Below are 23,699 nucleotides of genomic sequence, written 5' to 3' on the forward strand. Positions count from 1 at the left end.
CACCTTGACTTTGAATCTCCAATGAGGCCAAAAAAGAACACCTGTATGCTGAATAAATATGCTTTTAAGAAAAACTCAAAAAATGCCAAGACCTTTCATTTTGACCTACTGTTGCCCCTTAAAACTTGCTCTTCGAACCAGATAACATGTTTTTGAGACTAAATTAGCCAGGCTATCTTTCATGACCCAAGTGACACTGTTCTTGGCGATTTCTGGTATGAAGTGTTTCACCTGCATTCTGGGAAGGAGGAAGGAAAAAATCGCGCTTTCAGTGTTCTCTCTCTCTCTCTCTCGGTCGCTAAGTCGTGTCCGACTCTTTCGACCCCATGGACTGTAGCCTGCTAGGCTCCTCTGTCCGTGGGATTCTCCAGGCAAGAATACTGGAGTGGGTCGCCATTTCCTTCTCCAGCTTTAAGTGTTGGTATTTCAATAATTCGCTGACACACCTCCTCTTTCTGTGTGTAGTAATGTGTATGACTCAAAGTCACATTTTCAGATACGCCAGGAGGTATTTGCTTGAAGAGGAAATCCAGTATCTTTTGAACTTTAGAACAGAGTCACAACAGTAAACAGAATTGATCATTTCACATAATTTCTAGTGGTGACAAATTCAATCAACCTTAAGGAAATTGGCTGATATGGGATCACGATCAACATGCAGTGCTCTGATATTATGCATGTTATGATCTTGAAAAGAGTATTTTGTTGCTTGTCTGGAAGCCAGCCCAACAACAATTACTCTACAACTTGGTTTTGTTTTGTTTTGTTTTGTTTTCATTTGTTTCATGGTTTTGTTTTGTTTTTTTCCTTTGTCTCTTCCCCAGAAATCTTTTTCTTTAGTACTTTGGTACTCTGAGTGGAATATTTTACACCTACTTTACAGATTTTTATAAATATGAGAAATAATGTATATAAGAAGTTAGCTTGTGGCTGACATGTAATAGGCATTCAATAAATGGTTATTATTAGTATTTATAAAAGATACCTCCAGAATGAGAGAAATTTAAGAATTGTGTAATTTCATCTTTTCAACAAAATTAGTTTATACAATGAAGGTGTATAGAAGCTTTACTACAAGTATATTCAAAACAACTGAGTTTCTAATTGAGAAAGCTGGATACAACCTAAATGTTCATCATATGAAACAATGAAATATTATAATAGTAAAGGACATTTAATTGTATCCTTTTAATAATAAAGTATACTTATTTAATAATAAAGTATTAATAAAGGATAATAAAGAATAAATAATAATAAAGGATATTTGTTTCATAATATCCTTTAATAATAAAGGATAATAAAGGATGTTAATAATAATATAGGATATTAATAATAATAAAGGATATTTATTGATATGAAAAGATGTCCACAGTATAGAGGAGGAAAACAGATTTTAAATAATTACATCTACCATTATATCATTTTGGGGAAAAGGAAAAGCAAGGCAGAAAATAATCAGCATCTAGAGATAATGAAAGTATAGATCACTTTTTCCTTCCTCTATTCTGAACTATAAGTTTAATATAGTGACAATACCTTACTTTTAAAATAAGAAAGTAAGATTTTTTAAAATGTGTGCAAGTTTCTTGGAAGAAAGCCCAATTGGAATGCTCAATTAAAAAATGTTAATGTATGGGCTTGTATCCATTTTCAAAACCTTGCTTGGTCAAAAATTTATTCTAACACAGTGTTCAGGAAAGAGTTTGATAGTAAAAGAAAAAAAAATACTGTAAACCAGGGCAAAGTAGTGTTTACAACCAGTTATCATGGGGTCCTTGATCTTTCCCACAGTTGTTCCTACCCAACAATATCAACCAGTATATCAACCAAAATATCTCAAATACCTATTACTCGTTATTTTTCTTTTAACCTCATAAAGGTAGGAGGGAGGATCCAGTCCTCAAGTTAATGAATGGGAATCTTGGAGGAAATGAATTTTCCTACAGTCTGGAGGAGTAACTGAGGATTTCTTTTCCCCTTGACTTGTAGTAACTGTAGATGATTACGGGTTCGTTTACAGCCTGGTGGAGTTCAAACCTCACCTTTCCAAGGGATGTGAGTTTATACATCATTTAAAGCTGTAACCAGGTGGGGAGGAGTTTCAGGGTGAAACTGTGCTGATTCCCCAGTGTGTATGCTCAGATGATTTCTAGCTGAGCCTTTGAAAAGTGAAAGACCAAGCCCAGAAAATCCACTTCTTCTTCCTCTTGATTGGCAGTCAAATCCCCTGTACTCATCTAGTATTAATAATTCATTCATAAATGAACTTCTTGAGGGTCTTTGACTCTCCAGGCCTAGCCAGTCAGGCACAAAGTGAGGGGAAAATTAAGTAGTTTCAGAGGTTTTTATCAAGAAGGGAAAAGGTGCCTATTTTCCCATTTTTTTGTGGTGGAAATTGAACACTTGAATAAAATAGGAGAGTGACAGAAAACTCATCTGTGTTTATTGAGCACTGCCTCAATCCTGGGAGACCAGTCTGATTATTTCAAGACACAAAGGTTCAGAGAGGTAAAGATCACACAAGTAAGAAGTCACAAGAGAGTTGAAGCTGGAAGTTCATCTTACAAGGGATATAAATGCACAAAGAAGTTATACATCCAACAGGTAAGCTAAGAAGTACTTGATATCCTATCTCTGGAAGATAACTGTGCTAGACACTGAAAATATAAACAAAAAAGAAACAGCCCTGCCTTCAGGGAGTTTATAGTCTAGGATGTTGAGGACATGGAGCTTTGCCTGGAGTAAGGGCGTCTTGGAGCAGTGTTTCAGAAAGTACCAGGTGCGGTCAGGTAAGTTTTTGTGGCCCATCTGTTCCTCGTGTGGAATTTCCTTCACTTTGGACAGCTAGGCCTGAGCCTGGCAATGAGCCTTGAGACTGTCTCTTGCTATAAATAGGCACAGCTGGAATTAGGAGGGCTCCCTCTGTAGGAATATCAGAGTTCATTCTCAGAACTCCACCAGGCTTTTCTAGTTGGGAGTTTGTCTTGGGGAAGTGCTCCAAATACAACAGCTTCTTTAATAAGGATTTTATTATTATTATTATTCAGAGGCAAAGGGTCAAAGAGTGAGTTGATGTATAACATGGGCTTTGGAGTGAGATGACCTATATTTGAAGCCCAAGTCCTCCATTGTGTGTCACCTCGGGAAAAATGTTTTTTCAGTGACTTCATTGGTATGGTAAAGTGGAATTAAAAACACCTAACTTCCCAGGGACTTTGTAAGGAGTAAATGAGATATGTGTCTAAAGTACTTCAGCACAGCACAGAAGTGTAAGAAGCCGCCTGAAAAGGCTGCCGTGATACAACAGCACCTGCCAGGACTTACCCACAAGCGGCGTGGGGCCTTGCCTGAAACCTCACTGAGCATGTCTGTGCCCCTCAAAGAGATACCTGAGAAGCCTCCAGGGTTAACTTAGGTCACTTGTAGGACGTTTACTCACACTGTGACACAGGATCAGAAAGCTACAACGTCACGTGTAACCAAAGGACTCAGGTAGGGACCTGCCTGGCCACTCTTAAGACTCCACTGCAGGAGGCACGGGTTTGACCCCTGGTTGGGAAGATCCCACATGGCACGGCCAAAACCAAACCAAAGTGCTCATGTATATTCCTCGTCTTTCACCTTAGGTTTTGGAGCACTTGACCTGGGTGCTCACATGTGTCTGTCTTTGCTCTGGGCTCCCAGCCGTCACTGCTGCTTGCCTGGCCTCCTATTTATTCAGAACCTCTTCTCACTGCCGTCTAAATCGCTCCTTCTGATCTAAGGAATCACCCATGCCTGGCCTACCTCTTCTTCTGTGACCCCTCCTCCCTCCCTCATTATTAAAACAGCTTCTGGAAAGACCAGCCTTCCGTGCTTAAAAAGAACAGGGATCTATCCCTGAGCCTATTCAGGCCCTCTGTCCCCCACAAAAAGGAAACCAGGAACCAGGAAGCCATCTGATACAGAGAGTAGGAAGCAGCTCAGGGAGAGAAGGAGGATTTCCAGGACAGCAGTGAGAGGCCGGCAGAGGAACAAGAGTCAGTCCAGACACGGCTCCGAGCTGCTTCCTCAGAAGGTGAAGTGGATAGAATACCTGAGCCTGTGGAAAGGAGGTGTGGACAAGTGAAGAAAGTTGCACCTTAAGTACACTGGAAACTAAGCAAAGGGAAAATAAAAGAGGACAGTGACTCCAGAAAAAAGAAATCAGTAAATTGAGTGAAAAACAAATTACGCCTCACTGCATGGCTTAGCTCGGAATCATATTTGCATATTTATGAAATATAAAATTTGATATTTTTATAAAACTCCAAGGATAGGTATCTTTATGTGGTGAGGGAGGGGTAGGAACTCAATAGATGAAGCTCAAAACTGTAAAAGCAAAAACAAAACTAGTGTGTTATTTAGAAACGGGTAAGTCAAATACCACAATACACGGCTGAGAGAGCACTCGCCTTAAACAGAAGAAATCGGAAGAGGTGAGTGGAGGACTGCCCTCTTTGCGCTCGTCTTGCGGAACTATTTGACCTTTTAACTTCGTGCAAGTGTGATTGATAAAAACTCCTTGACCCCTTGAAGCTCAGTTGGTGAAAAATCTGCCTGCAGTGCAGGAGACCTGGGTTTGATTCCCGGGCTGGGAAGATCCCCTGGAGAAGTAAATGCAAACCACTCCAGTATTCTGCCTGGAGAATCACATGGACAGAGGAGCCTGGCAGACTACAGTCCATGAGGTTGCAAGATTTGGACACGACTCAGCAACTAAACCACTAATTGATAAAAAAAATAAAACACAAAAAGCACAAATGCGTAGCAACAAAGCCTGAAAAGGAACCTGAAAGGACAACACCTAGAAGGGAGGAAAATAGGTTGCAAAGTTTATGTATTTACTTTGAAAAATGTGCATGCACAAAAAGGATTTGGAAGAATATTTATCATCTTGGAATTGAGTAACTTTTCCCTCCTTTTCTATACTATTCTAAACTATTTGGAGTGGGACATGTATTAATATTATCATTGTGATCAGACAAAAAGCTATTTCAGGAAATCCCCTGATGGACCCGTGGTTAGGACTCTGCACTTTCACTGCCAAGGGCATAGGTTCAATCCCTGATCGAGGAACTAAGATCCCACAAGCCAAGAAAAGAAAACCCAATTTCATGTTACAGAAAAGGTAAACTGTTAGAAATGTAAGAAGAAAACCATGTACAAAGATGTTCATTATAGCATTTTCATAATAGTAAGAAATCAGAACCAACATGGATGATAAATTATGCGTATACCTAGTGAGATGTTTTACAGGTATTTTAGAGGACCTCCGTGAGCTTGTACAGTAAATCGTATGATTTTCACCTTTAATTATTCTGTACCCTCAGCTTAAATGCCTTTTATCCTCCTTCCGCTTCTTTGTCACTGGTTTTTCCTTAACCATCACGTCCTGCAAGAAGCCCCTCTAACAACTGCCACCATCGCCTACCCACCCCACTCTGCTTTCACCTCCATTCCAACAGTGTAGTATGAGTTGCTCCTATTCTTGTCTTTTCAAAATGTTCTGAACAGATACTGTATCTATACTTACTGCTTAGTATTATAATGATTTTGCCACTAAACTTAACCTTGGTAGTTGGGTATGGATCTTAAAAGTGTTATCACTTCATCACATAATAAAGGTTAGGGAGAGTAGCACTAGCCCCTCCAAGGTGTTCATGTGGGTTCGATGGGAAAATCCATGTAAACAGCTGACGTTCCGTGAATGGCAAGGATGCAGATGGGGGGATCATGCTAAGAACGGTGATAAGACCTGTATGTTTTTTTGTTTTCACAGATAGCCCCAGTGCAGGCCTCGGTGTTTGTGGATGGATTTTGGTGGCTGCATCATTCTTGTTCACGGTTATAACTTTCCCACTGTCAATATGGATGTGCATAAAGGTAAAAAAGATTTCATTCACATCTGGAAAGGGGTCAACTCATAAGTACATAAGCCAATGAAAGGTGTGTGTGTGTGTAAGAGAGACCATACTGACCTATAGTTCTTTTCCCTTCATCTCTTGAAAAATTTACTCTAGCCACCTATTACAATGGAATTTTAAGACTGCTTTTCAGGGACTTCCTAGTGGTCCAGTGGTTAAGACTCCACCTTTCAACGCATGGGGGCGTGGGTTTGATCTCTGGTCAGAGAACTGAGGTCCCACATGCCTTGGGGTGCGGCCAAAAAGTAACTAATTTTCTTTATCTAGTCCTTCCCGTGGGTTAAAGTAGGGATCACCATCTAAAATTTTCTGGACTCAGGGATGCAGGACAATCCTGTGAGAAAAAGTCCTCCATAGTCAGGATTCTGAGGTGTGATTGCAGGCGCTACTGTTTACTGTGTGACCTTTGCCGAATTCCCTCACCTGTCAGATGGGAGGAAATGGCAACATCTGTCTTATAGGGCTGTTGTGAGGAATAAATGAATTACATACTTAACACAACACCTGGCCATGTGGTTATCGTCCCACCTATGCTGGTTATTTCTTCTATAAAGTTATTCAGCTCAGTTCAGTTCAGTCGCTCAGTCCTGTCCGACTCTTTGCAACCCCATGAACTGCCGCACGCCAGGCCTCCCTGTGCATCACCAACTCCTGTAGTCCACCCAAACGCATGTCCATTGAGTCGGTGATGCCATCCAACCATCTCATCCTCTGTCGTCCCCTTCTTCTCCTGCCCCCAATCCCTCCCAGCATCAGGGTCTTTTCAAATGAGTCAGCCCTTCGCATCAGGTGGCCAAAGTATTGGAGTTTCAGTTTCAACATCAGTCCTTCCAATGAACACCCGGGAGTGATCTCCTTTAGGATGGACTGGGTGGATCTCCTTGCAGTCCAAGGGACTCTCAAGAGTCTTCTCCAACACCACAGTTCAAAAGCATCAATTCTTTGGCACTCAGCTTTCTTTATAGTCCAACTCTCACATTCATACATGACCACTGGAAAAACCATAGCCTTGACTAGACAGACCTTTGTGGGCAAAGTAATGTCTCTGCTTTTTAATATGCAGTCTAGGTTGGTCATAGCTTTCCTTCCAAGGAGCAAATGTCTTTTAATGTCATGGCTGCAATCATCACCTGTAGTGATTTTAGAGCCTAGAAAAATAAAGTCTGCCTCTGTTTCCACTGTTTCCCCATCTATTTGCCATGAAATTATTAATACTGTGATAAATGACAGTCACTTACATATTCCTAAAAAGACAAAATATGCTCTAAGAATTTTCAAATAAGTTACTATTATAATTTAAGGAACCAGAAGACAGACTATGAGGATGTTAACTTTTTTCCCCTGTGTTGACAATGCATGAGTAATTGAATAATAATGTTAACAGCTGAGGAGTGAAGTTATGAATTTGCTTCTGTATACTCTTTCTATACTATCCAGATTTTGTACAATGAGTATCTACTTCTTTTATAATCCACAGAAAAAGTAATTAATTTTTGGTTATTTTGGGAAAGGTCATTAAACATTAACCATGTTGCCTGTAGCTGTTATCTGGTATTATAAACATCTCACCTGTTTAGAGGAGAAATATAATATTTCAAAAGCTTTGCATGTAATTACTTGTACTCCTCATGTTAAATTATGATTTGTGTTTTTAATCTAGATCATAAAAGAATATGAGAGAGCCATCATCTTTAGACTGGGTCGCATCTTACAAGGAGGAGCCAAAGGACCTGGTGAGTGCTTGCATTTTGTCTGGAAAGCAAACTTCATCCTTTTACTGATGTGATTTCCTTCATGAAGGTCTCTATTGACTTAGGAGACTTCTCACGGCAGAATTTGTGCAACAAAAGCAGTGCAGCTTACCAGAAATTACCCTTCCTTCCCGCCTCTCCCCTCCCCTTCCTATTTGAGTTGATAAGATTATCTTTACGCCAAGAATAGCTGCAGCTATCGAAATTTGAGCGTGAGAATCCCTACTGAAATAGATGCTTCCAGTCATTCTTTTCGGCACACTTCAGTTAAGCTCCCACTGAGTTAGGCTCTGAGAATTCAAGGGACAGGAAAGCAGAGTCTGCCCTCGAGGATCTTTCTGCCTGGTGGTGGGACACAGTGAGGAAACAGCTGAGAGTTAGAATCCCACTTGGTAAATGTTATGTCAAGAAGTCACCGAGGGCTGTGGAAACCCAGAGAAGAGTGTCGACCCCAAGTGGTAGCATGCTTTCTGGAGGTGACTGCTTGGCAGGAAATGGTGAGCCCAGGAGGAGAGGTGTCCCCAGGGTCAGAACAGTGCAGAGCCGTGCAGAGAAGACCACTGCAGGCTCCATGAACTGCAAGCAGCCCCGCGCAGCAGGGTGCAGGGTGGGAGGAGAGGGCTGGTGAGGCGGTGAACAGGGGCAGGTTGTGCAGGGCCTGGTACAGCTTGTTTGTAGGAAACAAACTGGAAGAAACAGCAAGATGACGTAAGAAGCTATTGCATCGGTCTAAGTGAAAACGGGGATCTCCCTGGTGGTCCAGTGGTTAAGACGCCACGCTTCCACTGTAGTGGGCTCAGGTTCAATCCCCGAGGGGAACTAAGATCCCACATGCTGTGTGGGATGATCAAAAAAAAAAAAAAACATCGTAAGTAAAAGCAAGTGGGTGACAGTAAAAGCGGAGTAAGGAAACGCAACCCACAGGTCTTGTGGGGACGGCTGGACGTGGGAAGAAAGCAGCGGGAGTCAAGGATGACACTCCTGGCTTCCAGCTCATCCACCGAGAGGCACTGCTTTCTCGCGGTTAATGGGGCCGGTCCTGTTAGAACCGAAGGCACAGTGAGCTGGTGAGGGGAGATGCCGGTGTGCCTCTGACCTCGGGTGTGTCTGTTGCAGGTTTGTTTTTTATTCTGCCGTGCACCGACAGCTTCATCAAAGTGGACATGAGGACCATCTCATTTGACATCCCTCCTCAGGAGGTGAGGCTGTCTTCTGCTGTGGGTGACTGAGCTGTCATGGGCCTGGCGTGGAGAGGCAGCAGGGGGCAGTGGTCACAGCACAGCTGGAGAGCCTTGCTGCCCTCAGCGTTTTCTGGCTGTGTGACCTCCAGCAAGTTCTTTAACTTCTCTTTATGCCCCCATTTCCTCATCTGTAAAATAGAATAGCAGGACCTACTCTATAGAGTTCTTGTGAGGACTAAATGAGACGCTCTATGTAAAGTGCCTAGAGCTGAGGCTGATAAATAGTAAGTGCTATGAAAGTGCTTATTATTATTACAAAACATACCGTAATGTATAATGTTACCTTTACCACTGTCGTCAATATTCTCCCTTCCACACTTCTCTCTGGGTTTCTGATAGAACATTCTTCTTACAGTTCTTGACAGTATTCTAGATAAACTGGTTAGAAGCCAAAGAATTAGAAACTGCCCATTTGGTATTTTAGATAAGAATAAGATATTTTATATTAGGAATTATTTCAGTCTTTTTCACAGTGCCTCACCGTTGAAGCTCACAGCAGAATCCGAGAAAGTAGATGGTCGGAGTGAGACAGGAATTCCTCCTGACTATGGGGGCAGGGCCAGGACTCAAGCCAGCCCTTCAGAGTCCCTGATCAAGGCTTCCCACCCAGCTCCATGCTATCCCAGCCCCTGACACAGTGATGGCCATCCTGGCCCTTGTGTCTAAGGAAGCATCATGACCGTCACAGGTAGAAAGCCTGAAAACATGAAGGGAAGGACCAAAGAAAACTGCTGGTGTTTGCTGGCCAGAGGCCAGGTCCTCAGCAAAGTGCTGGAGCCTGGTCACAAAATCCAGAAACCAACTCAGAAGCTTCCCTGCTGGCCCTGAGCCAAGTAGTTAGTGAGGTGAGACTTTGTAATCTGCACATACGTGGTGACACCAGAAACCATTTTTACCTGTCAAAGCAAGACTGAGAGCATGTCTGTATTCTCTGTGTGGAAGGCTGACTCTCAGAAAGAGCCCTTTCAGGGTAGCGGGGAGTTCTGGCACTTTCCTCCGTAAACATGGCAGGCATCTGGCAGGATCACGTAAGCTTCTGCCTTCCAGCTGCTCCCTGAACGCAGAGCAGTTTGAAACTTGGCAAGCAGTCCTTTTTCTGATCCCCTGTGAACTTGTTATGAAGGAAGATAAACACTCTGCCTACAACAATCAGTAGATAGAGAGGCTGCAACTTTACAAAGCTCCAGCCGTGGCGGTTTCTGTAGCAGAAATTCCTTTAGAAATGACCTACATTTTCCATCACATCATGGGAAAAAATTAACTTTCACACAAGATGGTAATATATTGTGTATCTATTTACAAACACCTCACTTCTCCAAATTTGAAGTATTTTTAGGTTACTGAAAAAAAAGAATTAACTCTCTTGATGCCTGACAGAATAGCTTTTTATTGTCATTTTTATGACTTTTCCATGTACATAGCTCTTTAACACTCTCAAAATGGCTTCACTTGCAAACATCTTATTTGACCTTCAAAGAAATTTGTGTAGAATTGGGCAGTATTAGTAGCCCCATCTTACAGATGAGGAATCGCTAAGTCAAACAGTCTAACCCTTGCTGGAGGTTCCCGAAGGAGGAACCAGCAGAGCTGGAGCTGTGGTTGAGGTCTCCTGACCTTCCCACACTACTCCTCCCTCCCTGTCCCTGGGACCATGTTTCAGTCTAGTCCATCTCTCGTTTTATTGACTACCTGCTGTGTACCAAGCACTCTGCCCGTGCTAGAGATAGGACAGACTGCCTTCAGGAAGTTCGTGGTTGAACAGGGAGGTAGTGGTGTCCACAGAGCACGTCACTGCGGGGAACGGGTGAGGGGATGAGGGGGGCAGGTGAGTTTCCTAGAGAAGAGGACACTTGAGCTGTGTCTTCGATGCCATCCCCGTCTGACACTGCGGGGAGGAGAGATGGGGGGACGTCCTAGCAGAGGAACACCTGCAGGAAGCCCGGGACATGGAGCGTGGTGTGTGTGGGAGCCCCACGTCCAGCGGAGGACGTGTGCAGGGGTGGGGAGGAAGGAGGCTGGAGGGCAGGTGCCAGAGGGCTTTGCACCAGGCCGGGGACTCTGCCGCTGAACGTGACAGGAAGCAGTGACAGCCTGGGTCTGTGTCCTGTAACCGTTTTAGGAAGCACCCTGTAAACACACTTTCACCCTGACTTCGCCCTGTGGAGAGAGCTCAGTTCTTCTTTTGTCCCAGTGACACTGTGCTACTTAAAGTTCATCAAACAGGGCCTCCCTGGCACCTCTGCCCCTTTTCACACATTATTATCTGCCTTGAATACTCTTATTCCATCCTCAGGAAATTTTTATTTCCTTTTTCAAGACTGTTTGTGTCTCACCCCTGCCACCTACAACTGTCCCATCTTTGTCCCTTAGAGCGTCCCTTGATTCCCTGACCTCCTTGAAAGTAGGAACTAGTGTTTTTCATACCTTTATCCCCAAAACCTAGCACAGTGCCTGCTACTGATTGTGACTAAGTCTCAGTATTTGTTGAATGATCAAATTAATGAATGGGATCAATAGTAAATGAATGTACTTTATTAAAATTTTTAAGACACAGTGAACAGTCTGATACTTCGCAGTCTTAGTCCCTTGGGGCCGCTGTAATAAATTAGGTGGCTTATAAACCAGATATGTATTGTTCACAGTTCTGAAGTAGTGCTGGTGAAGACACCAGCAAATTTGGTGTCTGATGAGGGCCTACCTCCTCATTCCTAGATCACTGTTTGCTCGTTATGTCCTCACGTAGTAGAAGGGGGAGGGGTCTCTCTGGGTTCTCTTCTGTAAGGGTGCCAATCCCACCCACCCTCATGGCCTCCCAAAGGGCCTACCTCCAAACACCAACACACTGGGGATGGAGATGCAAACATTCAGTCCATAGCACTTACTAAACAGATCAGCTCTTATTTTGAGACGTTCAGTGGAATACCAGTCCTACGGTTCTATTAAAGAGGAGACTGACGGGTGTCCCGCTGCCTCCCTGTGCCGCAGATCCTCACGAAGGACTCCGTTACCATCAGTGTGGACGGCGTGGTCTATTACCGCGTGCAGAACGCCACCCTGGCTGTGGCGAACATCACCAACGCTGACTCGGCAACCCGTCTTTTGGCACAGACGACCCTGAGGAACGTCCTGGGCACCAAGAACCTTTCCCAGATCCTCTCTGACAGGGAAGAAATCGCACACAACATGCAGGTGAGGCCGCTGGTGCGGCTCAGCTGCAGGCTTGGGGCGTGAGGCATCGGGTCCACGGGCACTAGAGGACTGTTCATTAAGTCAGCTCGGAGAATCACTGGCCTTTGTTGCTTCGTAGAAAACTCTCCCCAGACTTGATGGAAGGGGATTTTTTTTCACATAAGTAGGTTATAGGTTAATAACACTCCAATGCATGCATTGGTTTTTAATTCCCTCCAGTGTATATTTTTTTCCCCCAAAACTAGTGTTAGCCTTTTTCTTTTAACATAATAGTTCAGAGGCTATTCTGCAAGACAGGGCAGGTGTAGTTAGAGCCATATTCTGTGCGAGTCCTATGATTTCGTTTGTAACTCTTACCCTTTCCAATCTTGCCTTCGTAACAGATGAATCAAATCTGACTTGGTCAAAAAAGGTCAAGAACTATACATCTGAGCTGTTACTATTTGTGTAGATTTCTTTGGTCTTATGTGATACCCCCAGCAACCATATGAAATAGAGTAGTGTGATTCCACTCCTGCCATTGTGAAGGGAGGAGGCTGAAGCACAAAGTACCATGGCTCACACAGATGCACATTAGCTCAGGAGCTCTCTGGCCACCTGTTTCAATAAGTGAAGTTTTATTAGAATGCAGCCACACCCATTGACTGGTATATTATTCTCCATGGCCACTTTTAATCTGCAAGGGAGAGTTAGTTGCAACAGAGACTGAAAATCAGTAATCACTGTCTAAGCCTTTTAGGGCTTCCCAGGTGGCACTAGTGGTAAGGAACCCGCCTGCCAATGCGGGAGACATAAGAACGCAGGTTCAATTCTTGGGTCAGGAAGATCCCCTGAAGAGGACATGACAACCCACTCCAGTATTCTTGCTTGGAGAACCCTAGGGACAGAGGAGCCTGGTGGACTACGGTCCATTGGGTCGCAAAGATTTGGACACAGCTGAAGGAATTTAGCTCTTTTAGAAAACGTTTGCCACCCCACATTAGCTTATTAGTAGCAGAATCAAGAGCAGCTTCCCAGCAGTCCTGCCTCCCTCGATGGGTAGCTCTCTCTCTGCAGTCCTCCACCAGCACCTCACCCACCCCAGATCCCAACAAACACAGCTGCTTAGGCTCCTGTGCGAGGGTGAACGTTTCCAGCCAGCCTTCTCTCTTCCTAACAGAGCACCCTGGATGACGCCACTGACGACTGGGGAATAAAAGTGGAGCGAGTGGAGATTAAGGACGTGAAGCTCCCCGTGCAGCTGCAGAGAGCCATGGCTGCGGAGGCAGAGGCGTCCCGGGAGGCCCGAGCCAAGGTGGCGTTGCTGTTTTTCTGTGGTTTGTTTGTCCTGTTGAGTCTTCTTTTTAAATATACAATGTAAAACATGCTGGTTATAAAAATCAAAATAGTCCCAAAGTAGTAAAGATGAAAGCTCGCCTCATCACTTTACATCATATCCCCCTCCCACCAGAGGCCACCACTCTTAACAGCTTAGTGTATATGTTAATACCTCCAGAGTTTCATTTGGGGTTTAGCTGACTAGGCTGTTAGTCTACTGGCTTGTTTATTTTACAGAAGTAGAGTTACAGTACAAACTGCTCTTCACCTCGCTTTTATACAAACCACATCTCCTGGGAATACCAGTACATAGATCGCTGCCTCCTTCTGTTAGAACTGCTTATCCTCTGCGTTATTCTCCCAGTCCTCTGTTCAGGACACACTAACAGTCTGACTTCAGAGTGAACAGCCTGTCTGATCAGTTTGCGTACATTCATTCCTTCCTTATTTTTGTCTTCTCTTTCATTCTTTTCCCAAGTTCTTCCTTCTTACAGTTTCCATCTTCCTTTCTCTGCTCTTTTTTTTCCACTTCTTTTTCCTTGATTTCTGCTCCCCCCCACCTTTTTTTTTAATCATCATCCCTGACTGTGTCTTAACCCTGCATGGGTGTGTGACATCCATGGGCGGTGCTGAGGGAATGTTTGTGAATCTGGAAAAGAAGATACGTTCAAATGAGTTCATAGGGATGTCTTACCAAACCCAAGAGTAGGAAGTAAAGTCAAGCCTCACCAGAATCAAAGCTGGAGACCAGAAGGCAGCCTCAGGGGAGGCAGGCATTCCACATCCTGGGCCACGTCTCACTGCAGACAGCTGGAGGGGGAGAAGGTCTGATTCTCAAGTGCACGTGTCTCCCAGCTGAATGCTGTGGGAAACAGACCAGCCCCCATTCCAAATTCACACCAGAGTGATTCTCTCTGATCCAGCTTCAATCAAAGATCCTAAAAAGGTCCCACAACCCCTCACCTGTGAATGGATGGAGAAAGGAGGGTAGCCTTCATGGGAGCAGTTGCCATGGACGTGACAGATCTCCCAAGATACCAGCAGTGAACCAATTTGTTGTTATTAGAAAACAGTAGCAGCTGGTGATAATTGACTCACCACAGAACCCTGCCCTTCTGTTAGGATGCCTTGTAAGCCACAGATGCTGCTGCCGCTGCTGCTGCTAAGTCGCTTCAGTCATGTCTGACTCTGTGTGACCCCATAGACGGCAGCCCACCAGGCTCCCCTGTCCCTGGGATTCTCCAGGCAAGAACACTGGAGTGGGTTGCCATTTCCTTCTCCAATGCATGAAAGTGAAAAGTGAAAGTGAAGTCGCTCAGTCGTGTCCGACTCTTAGCGACCCCATGGACTGCAGCCTACCAGGCTCCTCTGTCCATGGAATTTTCCAGGCAAGAGTACTGGAGTGGGTTGCCATTGCTTTCTCCGAAGCCACAGATGGATCACTCTTAATTTTTTAGCCAGCACCAAATAGATTCATTTGACACACCGCCTCCAGAATGTTTTACTAACCAGAACTTGTAGCTTTTCCTAATGTGTTAATTGGGCTTCTCAGGTGGCTCAGTGGTAAAGAATCCACCTGACAAGCAGGAGAGTCATGTTCAATCCCTGGGTCAGGAAGATCTTCTAGAGAAGGAAATGGCAACCCACTCCAGTATTCTTGCCTGGAAAAGCCCATGGACAGAGGAGCCTGGTAGGCTGCAGTCCGTGGGGTCACAGGGTTGGACACAACTGAGCAACTAAACAACAACGTGTTAATTGATGCTTCTGATACTGCAGAACCCTCAAGTATTTTCTCTACAAACCATGATATTTTATTTAGAAGATTAAATTGTATCAATGAGAATGATATTCAATATGCCTCATTATAATCTAGTTATTTTGAAAATCAGGGATCCCTTTTACGTCTGTCATTAACCAAAAGCCCCGTTTCCAAACCATGTTGAATAATAGAATTTATCATACATAGACTACACAGAACATTGGCGCCCCAAGGGTCCTCAGGGGTTTCTTCTGAAAGTGACAAATCCCTGCCCAGGTGCTGCCTGTCCCACTCCAGCTCCCATGCCATCACTGACCACAGCGCGGCTTCGCTCTGAGCTCCGACCTCAGAATGCTGCTGAAGCGCTCCAGGTGTGCGTGCGGGCTTTCTCTTGCTTCGGTCATGTCTGGCTCTCTGCCCTGCTGTGGGCTGTGGCCTGCCAGGCTCCTCTCCTCTGTCCATGGGAGTTTTCAGGCAAGAACACTAGAGTGGGCTGCCATCTCCTCCTGCAGGGGATTTTCCCAACCCAGGGATCGAACCCACGTCTCTTGTGTCTCCTGCGTTGGCAGGCAGGTTCTTTACCACTAGTGCCACCTGGGCAGCCCTGATGTACTCTAGGTAACAACCTGCAGCTGCTTGAAATTGGCCCTGAAAATGAAACTTATTTGCCATCCCACTATTCAGATGAAAATATCAAATCCCAAAAAAGTGATGTGATCTGCTCAGAATCACACAGTTGATTAGTGACCGTGGAAATCTGAATTGCTTGTGCTCCTCACTGCCTTCTTTCCAGGAAGGACTGAGCCTCCTCTGCAAACATGCTCACCAGTTACGAAAGAGAGCGCCTGACTTCCCTTTACAAGGAAAAATAAAGGAAGTCAAATAGAATTCTGCATTACTGGGCTCTCACTGGATCTGGCTGTCCTTAAGGGTGGGGTTAACATGCAGAATCTCAAGGAGTCTGATTCTTCCATAGAGTTCAGTTACCGTGCAACAACCTCGAGGCCCAGTATTCAAGTTCTCAGGGAAATAGGGGTCACTGTTTCTTAAATAAATTGCAAAGGAAAAGATGGTGAGAGTCTATAGACTAAGAGACTTCAGAGAAAAATTCAAGTTAATTAGCCAGAAATGCAAACTCATGTCACAAGCAGATGCCACACTAAACATTCACTGTAACGGCTTTAAACAGGGAAGAAAGAAAAAGATCCCAGTGTGGGTGAGGGGGAGTCTCGGTGGTGAGAACACACGTTGGTACGACAGCTCTGGACTGTCTGGCCGCATGGATCTGAGCAGAATGACTTGCTTGTTTACCAGAAGACGTGTACTGGAGTGTTCCCAGCAGCGCTTTGTAGTTACCGCTGATGAGAATTATCCACACATCCGCTGCTAGCTGGGTGGATAATGGTTGGTTGAGAGGAAGGCATCCTACGCAGCAAAGAGAAGGAGCACATTAAGTGCTCACAAGCGTCATTTGAGAGAAAAGTTACAAAAGAGGACAGATTCTCCTGAACATGTTATGTTAGCGGGACCTCTTTTTAAGGTTTTCAGACCGTGACTGGAAATGTACTATCTTCTGTGCCTGCCGAGTCTCCCTGTTCTCCTTTGTCAGGATTCTCAGAAAGGTGCCTGGCATGGGCTCTCGGGCTCTCATCTCGGGGCCTAGTCGTGTGATCACCGAGCGGGTGTAGTACAGGATACAGGCCACCTTTCTCGGCCCTTCCCTCAGAGCAGCCCCCTGGGCCACAGGAGGAGACGGCAGGACCCTTCCCACAGGCCTGACGACGCCAGCTTTTGACACGACACTCCGTAAATAGGAAGTGTCGGTTGACCAGGACTCCGGCGCTTCCAGCAGAAACTGCGCATGCCTACGGGTTGCCTTTGCTGCTTTCTGAGACCCTGCCCACAGCGCCCACTCGGCTTGTATTAGACACAGCTAGGGTATTGTGTTCACATCTTTGGCAGCTCACTCAGACCAGCTTTTCTAGTAACAAAATGTGTGCCCAGCCAGGTGGGTCTGGCTTCCCAGCCAAGAGATGGTGTGTTGATTGGTAGTGGGAGCCGAGCTATCTTTGCAGTTGATCTGTGTCCAGACAGCAAAAAAAAAAAAAAAAAAGCGCCTCACTGGACATCTGAGATGACAGGGGAAGAGTCAGCCCGCTGTGCCCGCGGCAGGGTCCGCTTGTGCGTTCCGTCCGGGGCTTGCCTGGGGGACAGTTCCCAGAGCCCCTCTCAGTGTGGCTGGCACCAGTCCCTTCTCGCACACCTAGGGGGACGTAATGCTTTCCCTGGATAAATCCAGGGTTTTGTCCTCTAACCTGGTCCCTTCTTCCATAAGGCTCCTCTGTCTCCCCTAACACACAGCCCAGAACCTGGACACAGTCTGTCCCCCTCGCGGCCCGCCCAGTCCACCCCACACTGTTGAGTCTCTCAACAGCCTATTTCCTCCTCCATCCCCACTGCTGGTGACTGACACCGCTCTGAAAGCTGCCCTTCTCTTCTCTTCTCTTGTTGATGCTCTAACATCTGTTGGAGTGTGTTCTCAAACTCACTCTGAGGCTTCCCATCACCTTCAGGATAAAGACAAACACCCGGGTCCCTGCTGCCCTTCCTGCCCTCCCCCCTTCATCCCCACCTTCCCCCTCCCCCAGTCACTCTTCACTTCCCCCTCTGCCCTGTCCACCCCCCATCTTCCCCTCTTCCTCACAGTGCTCACCCACTTACAGGTTCCTGGAACACACCAGCTTTGTTATACCACAGTACCTTTTCATGTGTTCTCCCTAAAATATTCTTTCTCACCTTAGTCCAAACAGCAAGGCCTCCATCCTCTGTTGTTCTGCTTCACAGGGGGCGTAACCCCACCACTTCACCTTTGGCAGAAACTGCTTTCCTCTTGCTGCCAGCCCTGGGCCTTGGGCCTGCCTCAGTTAGCGTCTGTCACATTGGATGAGATGGCCTGCTTCCAGGTCTGTCTCGCCTGCTTGGCCAGGAGCTGAAGGAGGCCAGGGCGCCCCTCCTCTATCCTAGGCCCTTCACAGGTCTTGACACCCGGGAGGCCCCCCGAGTTTACTGTATAACTGAATGAAATTATATTGGTCATAAGACCATTGCTTTCAATTCTCATATTCACAGAAGTATTAAAAACCGTCATAGTACTCCCAGCTGTAGATTTACCAGTTTAATAGTTTGTTAGGATCTGTGCAGTAGTGTTTGCAGTCTTATTTTCTCTAAGAAATCCCCTGTGGGTGTCATAATTGTTATATACTGAATAAATTGCATAACATTGTAATAAAAATGTAGCATGAGAAGAAAAAAAAGAACCATTAATATTTTGAGATTCCTGTGAGAACAACCTAACTACACTTTTAAGAGGGTTATGGTATCTTTACACCTCTCCTCCTAGGATTAGGACTTAGGAATAGCTGCCTTGATTTGGCTTCTGAATCTTTTAAGAATTAGGGCATAGGTGGATCCAAAAATTAGGTCTTGTCACTTGCCCTTGCTATATAATTAGCCTCTGTTTATACATTTCAACACAAAATAGACCTCTGTCTTCTTCATGGTCCCATGAGGTCAGTGCTATCCCATTTTAAGAATAAGAAACTGAGGCTCAGAATGTTAAATAAACTTTCTGAGGACATTCAGCTAGGAAGTGTTAGGTTTGCAATTTTAGCTCAAGACCACCTAAACTCTAAACCCCTGCCCTCCCCACCTCTCCAGAAGCCTTCAAACTTTGCTCACATAATCCCTCAAAGAATTCAGAAAATCTGTGTGTCCTATTTCACATTTTAAATAGACATGTACATTTTTTCATTTTGAATGTGGATACTTGCCAAACATAAGTCCTGGCATGTTTTAAATATTGACATTTTAAGGTAAAACTGTTAACATCATTCTTTTAAATGCTTTCTGTGAAATTTAGGTAACATAATGATTCCATTCTCTATTTTATAGAATGATGAGAAAATAAACTCTTTTAATAGTTAGGAATTTTCATTTTTCCTTTTTCTCCTTGAATTTATATTTTCATTTCCCATCCCCTACAGAGTCTTTTCCTAATATATTTTGTTATGAATTATTTTATCACCCTTCTGAAACACATCTACTATAAAAGTTAAAATACTTCTCAGGTTTTTCGGACTACAACCAAGGGTCTCAATGAGATGAATGAGGAGTGAATTCTTGTCTTGTTGATGGCTGTTACTTATTGCTAGAATAAGGCAAGATTCAGCATCAGTTCTCTTATTTTTCATTTTTACAGGTATGAGGAGTAAGAAACCTTATTTATGTAAATAAGTACATGGAAATGGAAAGGTTTTTTTTTTAAGTACCTTTATACAATTCTTAGCACTCTCTCTGAATTTATGTGCTGAAAAATCCTATGACTTTTTTGATCTTTCATCAAAAAACATTTTTAATTATCTATGAGCTTGCAGTACAATAAGGTCCTCTTCCCTTTCTTTGAAATCAAAGAATTGGAAATCCATCTGACTTGCAAAAGGCTTTGTATCCAGTCATTGGGTCATTCACTTTCTCAACTCCTACACAGTATTCTGAATTTTCCCTTTGTTTGATGGCCTAGAAATGACAGAAAGACAATAAATAGTAAAAGAGGACGTCTTCTTTTTTTAAATTCTTACTGGAGTGTAGTTGCTCTATAATGTTAGTTTCTGCTGTACAGCACGGTGAATCAGTGATGTGTGTGCACGTATCCCCGCTGCTGTTTTTTGGATTTTCTCCGCATAGAGGTCACCGCAGAGCCTGGAGTCGAGTCCCTGTGCCACACTCAGCCCCCGTTAGGTACCCATTATATCCATAGCACTGTGTCCACATCAGTCCGCACCCCCAACCCCCAGTCCATCCCCCTCCTCTAAAGAGGACGTCTTGACCTCGGGCACACACCCAGGCAAATCAGTTACAGGGGAAAGACCACATAGAAACTGAGTGTCTGGAAACTGTTCTCCTTGGAACGGTTGTGGCCGACTCCCTGGGAAACTTCGTGTGCTGCCTGAGCTAGCTGGGCCCGAGTTTGAAGGCTGCAGCTCGACACCCAGCATTTGCTCTGGTTTAATCTCTCCTTGCCACTGCTCCGTAGGTCATTGCGGCTGAGGGAGAAATGAACGCGTCCAGGGCTCTGAAAGAGGCCTCCATGGTCATCACCGAGTCGCCTGCTGCCCTCCAGCTGCGGTACCTTCAGACGCTGACCACCATCGCTGCCGAGAAAAACTCGACCATCATCTTCCCTCTGCCCATAGATATGCTGCAGGCTGTCATGGGGACAAAACAGTGAGCCACGGGAGCCGATCAGAGATGAGATGGGGACCAAACCAGCCTCTCACCCAGGAGGTAGTAGGGTGGGAACCTTGACATTCCCCCTCCCTTCCTTTTTCCATAGGTTGAGTGCGATATTCTTACAATATGTAGTGATCCTAGCAACAGATGAAGGTTCTTGTAAATACGACATGAGAGAGAGAGAGTGGTGATTAATGTAAGATAACCTTGCCCTAAAACATTTAAAAGTTCATATGTTTAGATTGTTCCATGATAGGTGAAGTCCATCTTCTTTCAAATTTCATTGAGTCTTCTGCACCCTCTATCAGCAGCCAGGCCAGAAGCAAGAAGATAGAGTGTCTTCCCAACCTGACACCCTGGCTAGACAAATGTTTGCAGAGAATAGTGACCTTGGGCTACACCCAGCTTCTCTGGGCCACGTGTGCCTTACTTCCGGGGAATCTTAATTAAGGAAATTTTCCTAACATCCGTCTACTTTCTAAAATCAAAGCAGGTTGCAGAATAATCCTTCCTTGAGAGGAGACGTTTTCTTGCCAGTGCCTGTCAGCACTGGAGATAAAGGTCAAGGTCACGGGAGATGGTCACCCTGATTCTTGAGAGACTTAACCCACTGCTGTAGAGGTCCTTTTAAAATAATGCGGGCTTTTTTTTTAAACTTTGTTGAGCCCCTTTATGAGTAAATGATTCCTCTGTCTTTCAAACCAGCTAAATACTTGTCACAGAAGTGCTTTTTTTCTCACTTTTGCCTATTCTCATATATCAGATTCTAAACATTTGAATTTTTAAAATAAGATTTTCTCTAAGTCCTATAAATAGTTGTTTATATACCAATTTGAATAGCTTAAGGACTAGTACTTGATGAATGCATCTTTAGGAAACTTGCATTTTACTGTCTGCGTGTTGTCAACCCTGGACGCTGTGAGCTATCTTGGTTGCCACTCATTGCATAACAGAAGGAATCATAGTCTGTCAGGGACACTGTATCCAAGGAGCTTTGGAAAAACACAGTCACACTGGGCATATCTGTGCAGATGTGGGTCTTCTTTATGTGCCTGGTCGTTTTTCTGTCTTATATGTTGATGCTGAAGGAGGAACTGGTCAGCCCTCCTGAACTGCTATAATTTTAGGAAGCATCTTCCATTTCACAAATGCCTGTGAGGCCAAGCACCCTGGTACTCTTCCTATTGGTCTGGAAATCCGGCTGGTGACATTTGTACCACTTCCGCTCAGGAGCTGTGAGATCACCTTTAAAAATCTAAGAATAGCAGTTTCCGTACCCAGAGTCACCCTGTGTATCTGTCCTTAGCTGGGTCACTCCGTCAGTCTTGATGAGTCCCCTCCCCAACAGCCTATTTCCAAATTCATTTTACGAAGCCTTGAACCACCGTGGATCCAGGTCCTGGCTGAGTTCATTAGATGTATATGGAGCATTTTGACTTGGAACTCAAGCTGCATTTCTATTTTCAATTTTAAAATAATGATTTTCTCTCTTTTGTGAGGTGGCTCACCCTTGACTACTAAGGACCAGGATACAACCACATATCCTGGCTAAAAGTCTCTTCTCAGACTTAGAGGTTCAATGCTTTCTGTTCTTTGAGTCTGTTTCCAGACACCAGTCTTCGCTCTTCTGCCTTGTGGGTTGTGGGTTGAAATTAAATCGCCTGGGAGGGAGGACACATAGAAGGAGCTGTAGGATGACAGCGGACAGTGTTCATGTGAGAGTTTTTTCCAGGTGGCCTCCCTCTGTGATGCTGTATGTAATAAAGTGTGCGCTTTTACTGGTTTTCTTGGGATGAGAAGCTGTTTCTTTCTGCATGTGGTGTGTGTGGATTTCGTTCTTCAGAAGTGGCACATGCGTTTCTCCAGGCCTGGACTGGCTGCTTTGGCTGCTGTGTGCTCTTCCTGGGCCAGAGGAAGAGGGGAGGCCGTGGCCCATCTGCCGTCTGTCATGTCTTACTCCCTCTGGTGCCCACGCAGTTCCCTGAGGAGTTTGAGATCCGCAAATCCTTGGCTGGTCTGATTTCCCAAACAGGACAGGACCTCACTTCTTCCTGTCACCCAGCTAACCCACTGGCATAAACCCTGCTTAAAAAGAGGAATAAATGATACATAAAACCAGTGGGGGGCGTTGTAAAAATCTATACCAAAGAGTTAAGGATGGATGTTTTAGGAAGACACCACATAGAAGCTTTCACTCTTTCTATATTTTAATTTTTTACGATAATCACAAATCTATCAGGAAAAGCAAATAGGGTATTTCCGTTTGGAAAACTTTAAAGAGAAAAAACAACCCCTACCCCCAGAAAAGCCATGGGTGTTACCTGTGACCTTCAACCTTTAAAGAACTGGCCTGAGGGGCTTCCCTGGTGGTCCAGTGGTGAAGAATCTGCCTTCCGTCGCAAGGGATGAGTGTTCAGTCCCTAGTCCCACGTGCCGAAGGGCCCCTAAGCCCGCGGGCCACCACCACCGAGCAGCACCCCCACCCCCGGCCACAGCTGGAGAAAGCCCCGGTGCTGCAGCGAGCGCCCAGCCCGCCGCCACACACGCATGCACAGCCGCGGCTGACTGAGGCCCGCGGAGGGGCTGGCCAAGCCCCTCTGCCCGCCGGAACAACAAAGGCACACACAGCCGTGCCTGACTCTGGCCCCGTGGAGGGGCCGGCCAAGCCCTCTGTCTGCCGAAATAACAAAAGGCACGTGCAGCCGCGCCCGACTCTGCGGCCCGCGGAGGGGCTGGCCAAGCCCCTCTCACCGCCGGAACAACAAAGGCACACACAGCCGTGCCTGACTCTGGCCCCGTGGAGGGGCCGGCCAAGCCCCTCTGTCCGCCGAAATAACAAAATGCATGCACAGCCGCGTCTGACTCTGCGGCCCCGTGGACTCGGGCCTGCCAAGCTCCTCTGTCCGTGAAATTTTCCAGGCAAGAATACTGGCGTGGGTTTCCATTCCCTGTTGCAGGGGATCTTCCCAACGCAGGGAGTGAACTTGCACTCAGTGCGCCTCCTGCACCAAAGGCGTCTTCTTTACCGCCCGTGCCCCTGAGAAACGCGGAGGAAAGGAAAAACGGCCTTGGATCAGTGGCGCCACCTGTGGCGCACCAGGTATCTGGCGCTGTGCTCAGACACTTGCGCATTTTATCTTCAAAACAGCTCGATGAGGTACATTTTTATCCCCGTTTTACAGAAGAGGACCCTGGAGTTCAAGGTGAC

The 23,699-nt window shown here is 45.3% G+C and overlaps 1 protein-coding gene across 1 annotated transcript in view; it reads left to right on the plus strand.

Annotated features, from left to right (window-relative positions):
• Positions 1-22,274, plus strand: part of STOM (stomatin) — a 30,756-nt gene extending 8,482 nt beyond the window's left edge. Inside the window, exons 2-7 of the mRNA XM_020893596.2 lie at positions 5,801-5,904; positions 7,606-7,678; positions 8,813-8,895; positions 11,923-12,126; positions 13,286-13,420; positions 20,295-22,274. Of these exons, the coding sequence (XP_020749255.1) occupies positions 5,801-5,904; positions 7,606-7,678; positions 8,813-8,895; positions 11,923-12,126; positions 13,286-13,420; positions 20,295-20,489 (794 nt within the window). The 3' untranslated portion in view covers positions 20,490-22,274. The remainder of the gene's footprint in view (positions 1-5,800; positions 5,905-7,605; positions 7,679-8,812; positions 8,896-11,922; positions 12,127-13,285; positions 13,421-20,294) is intronic.
• Positions 22,275-23,699: the final 1,425 nt, after the last annotated feature.

Source organism: Odocoileus virginianus, chromosome 31 (genome assembly GCF_023699985.2).
Source record: "Odocoileus virginianus isolate 20LAN1187 ecotype Illinois chromosome 31, Ovbor_1.2, whole genome shotgun sequence".
In the NCBI taxonomy this organism is placed as follows: Eukaryota; Metazoa; Chordata; class Mammalia; order Artiodactyla; family Cervidae; genus Odocoileus; species Odocoileus virginianus.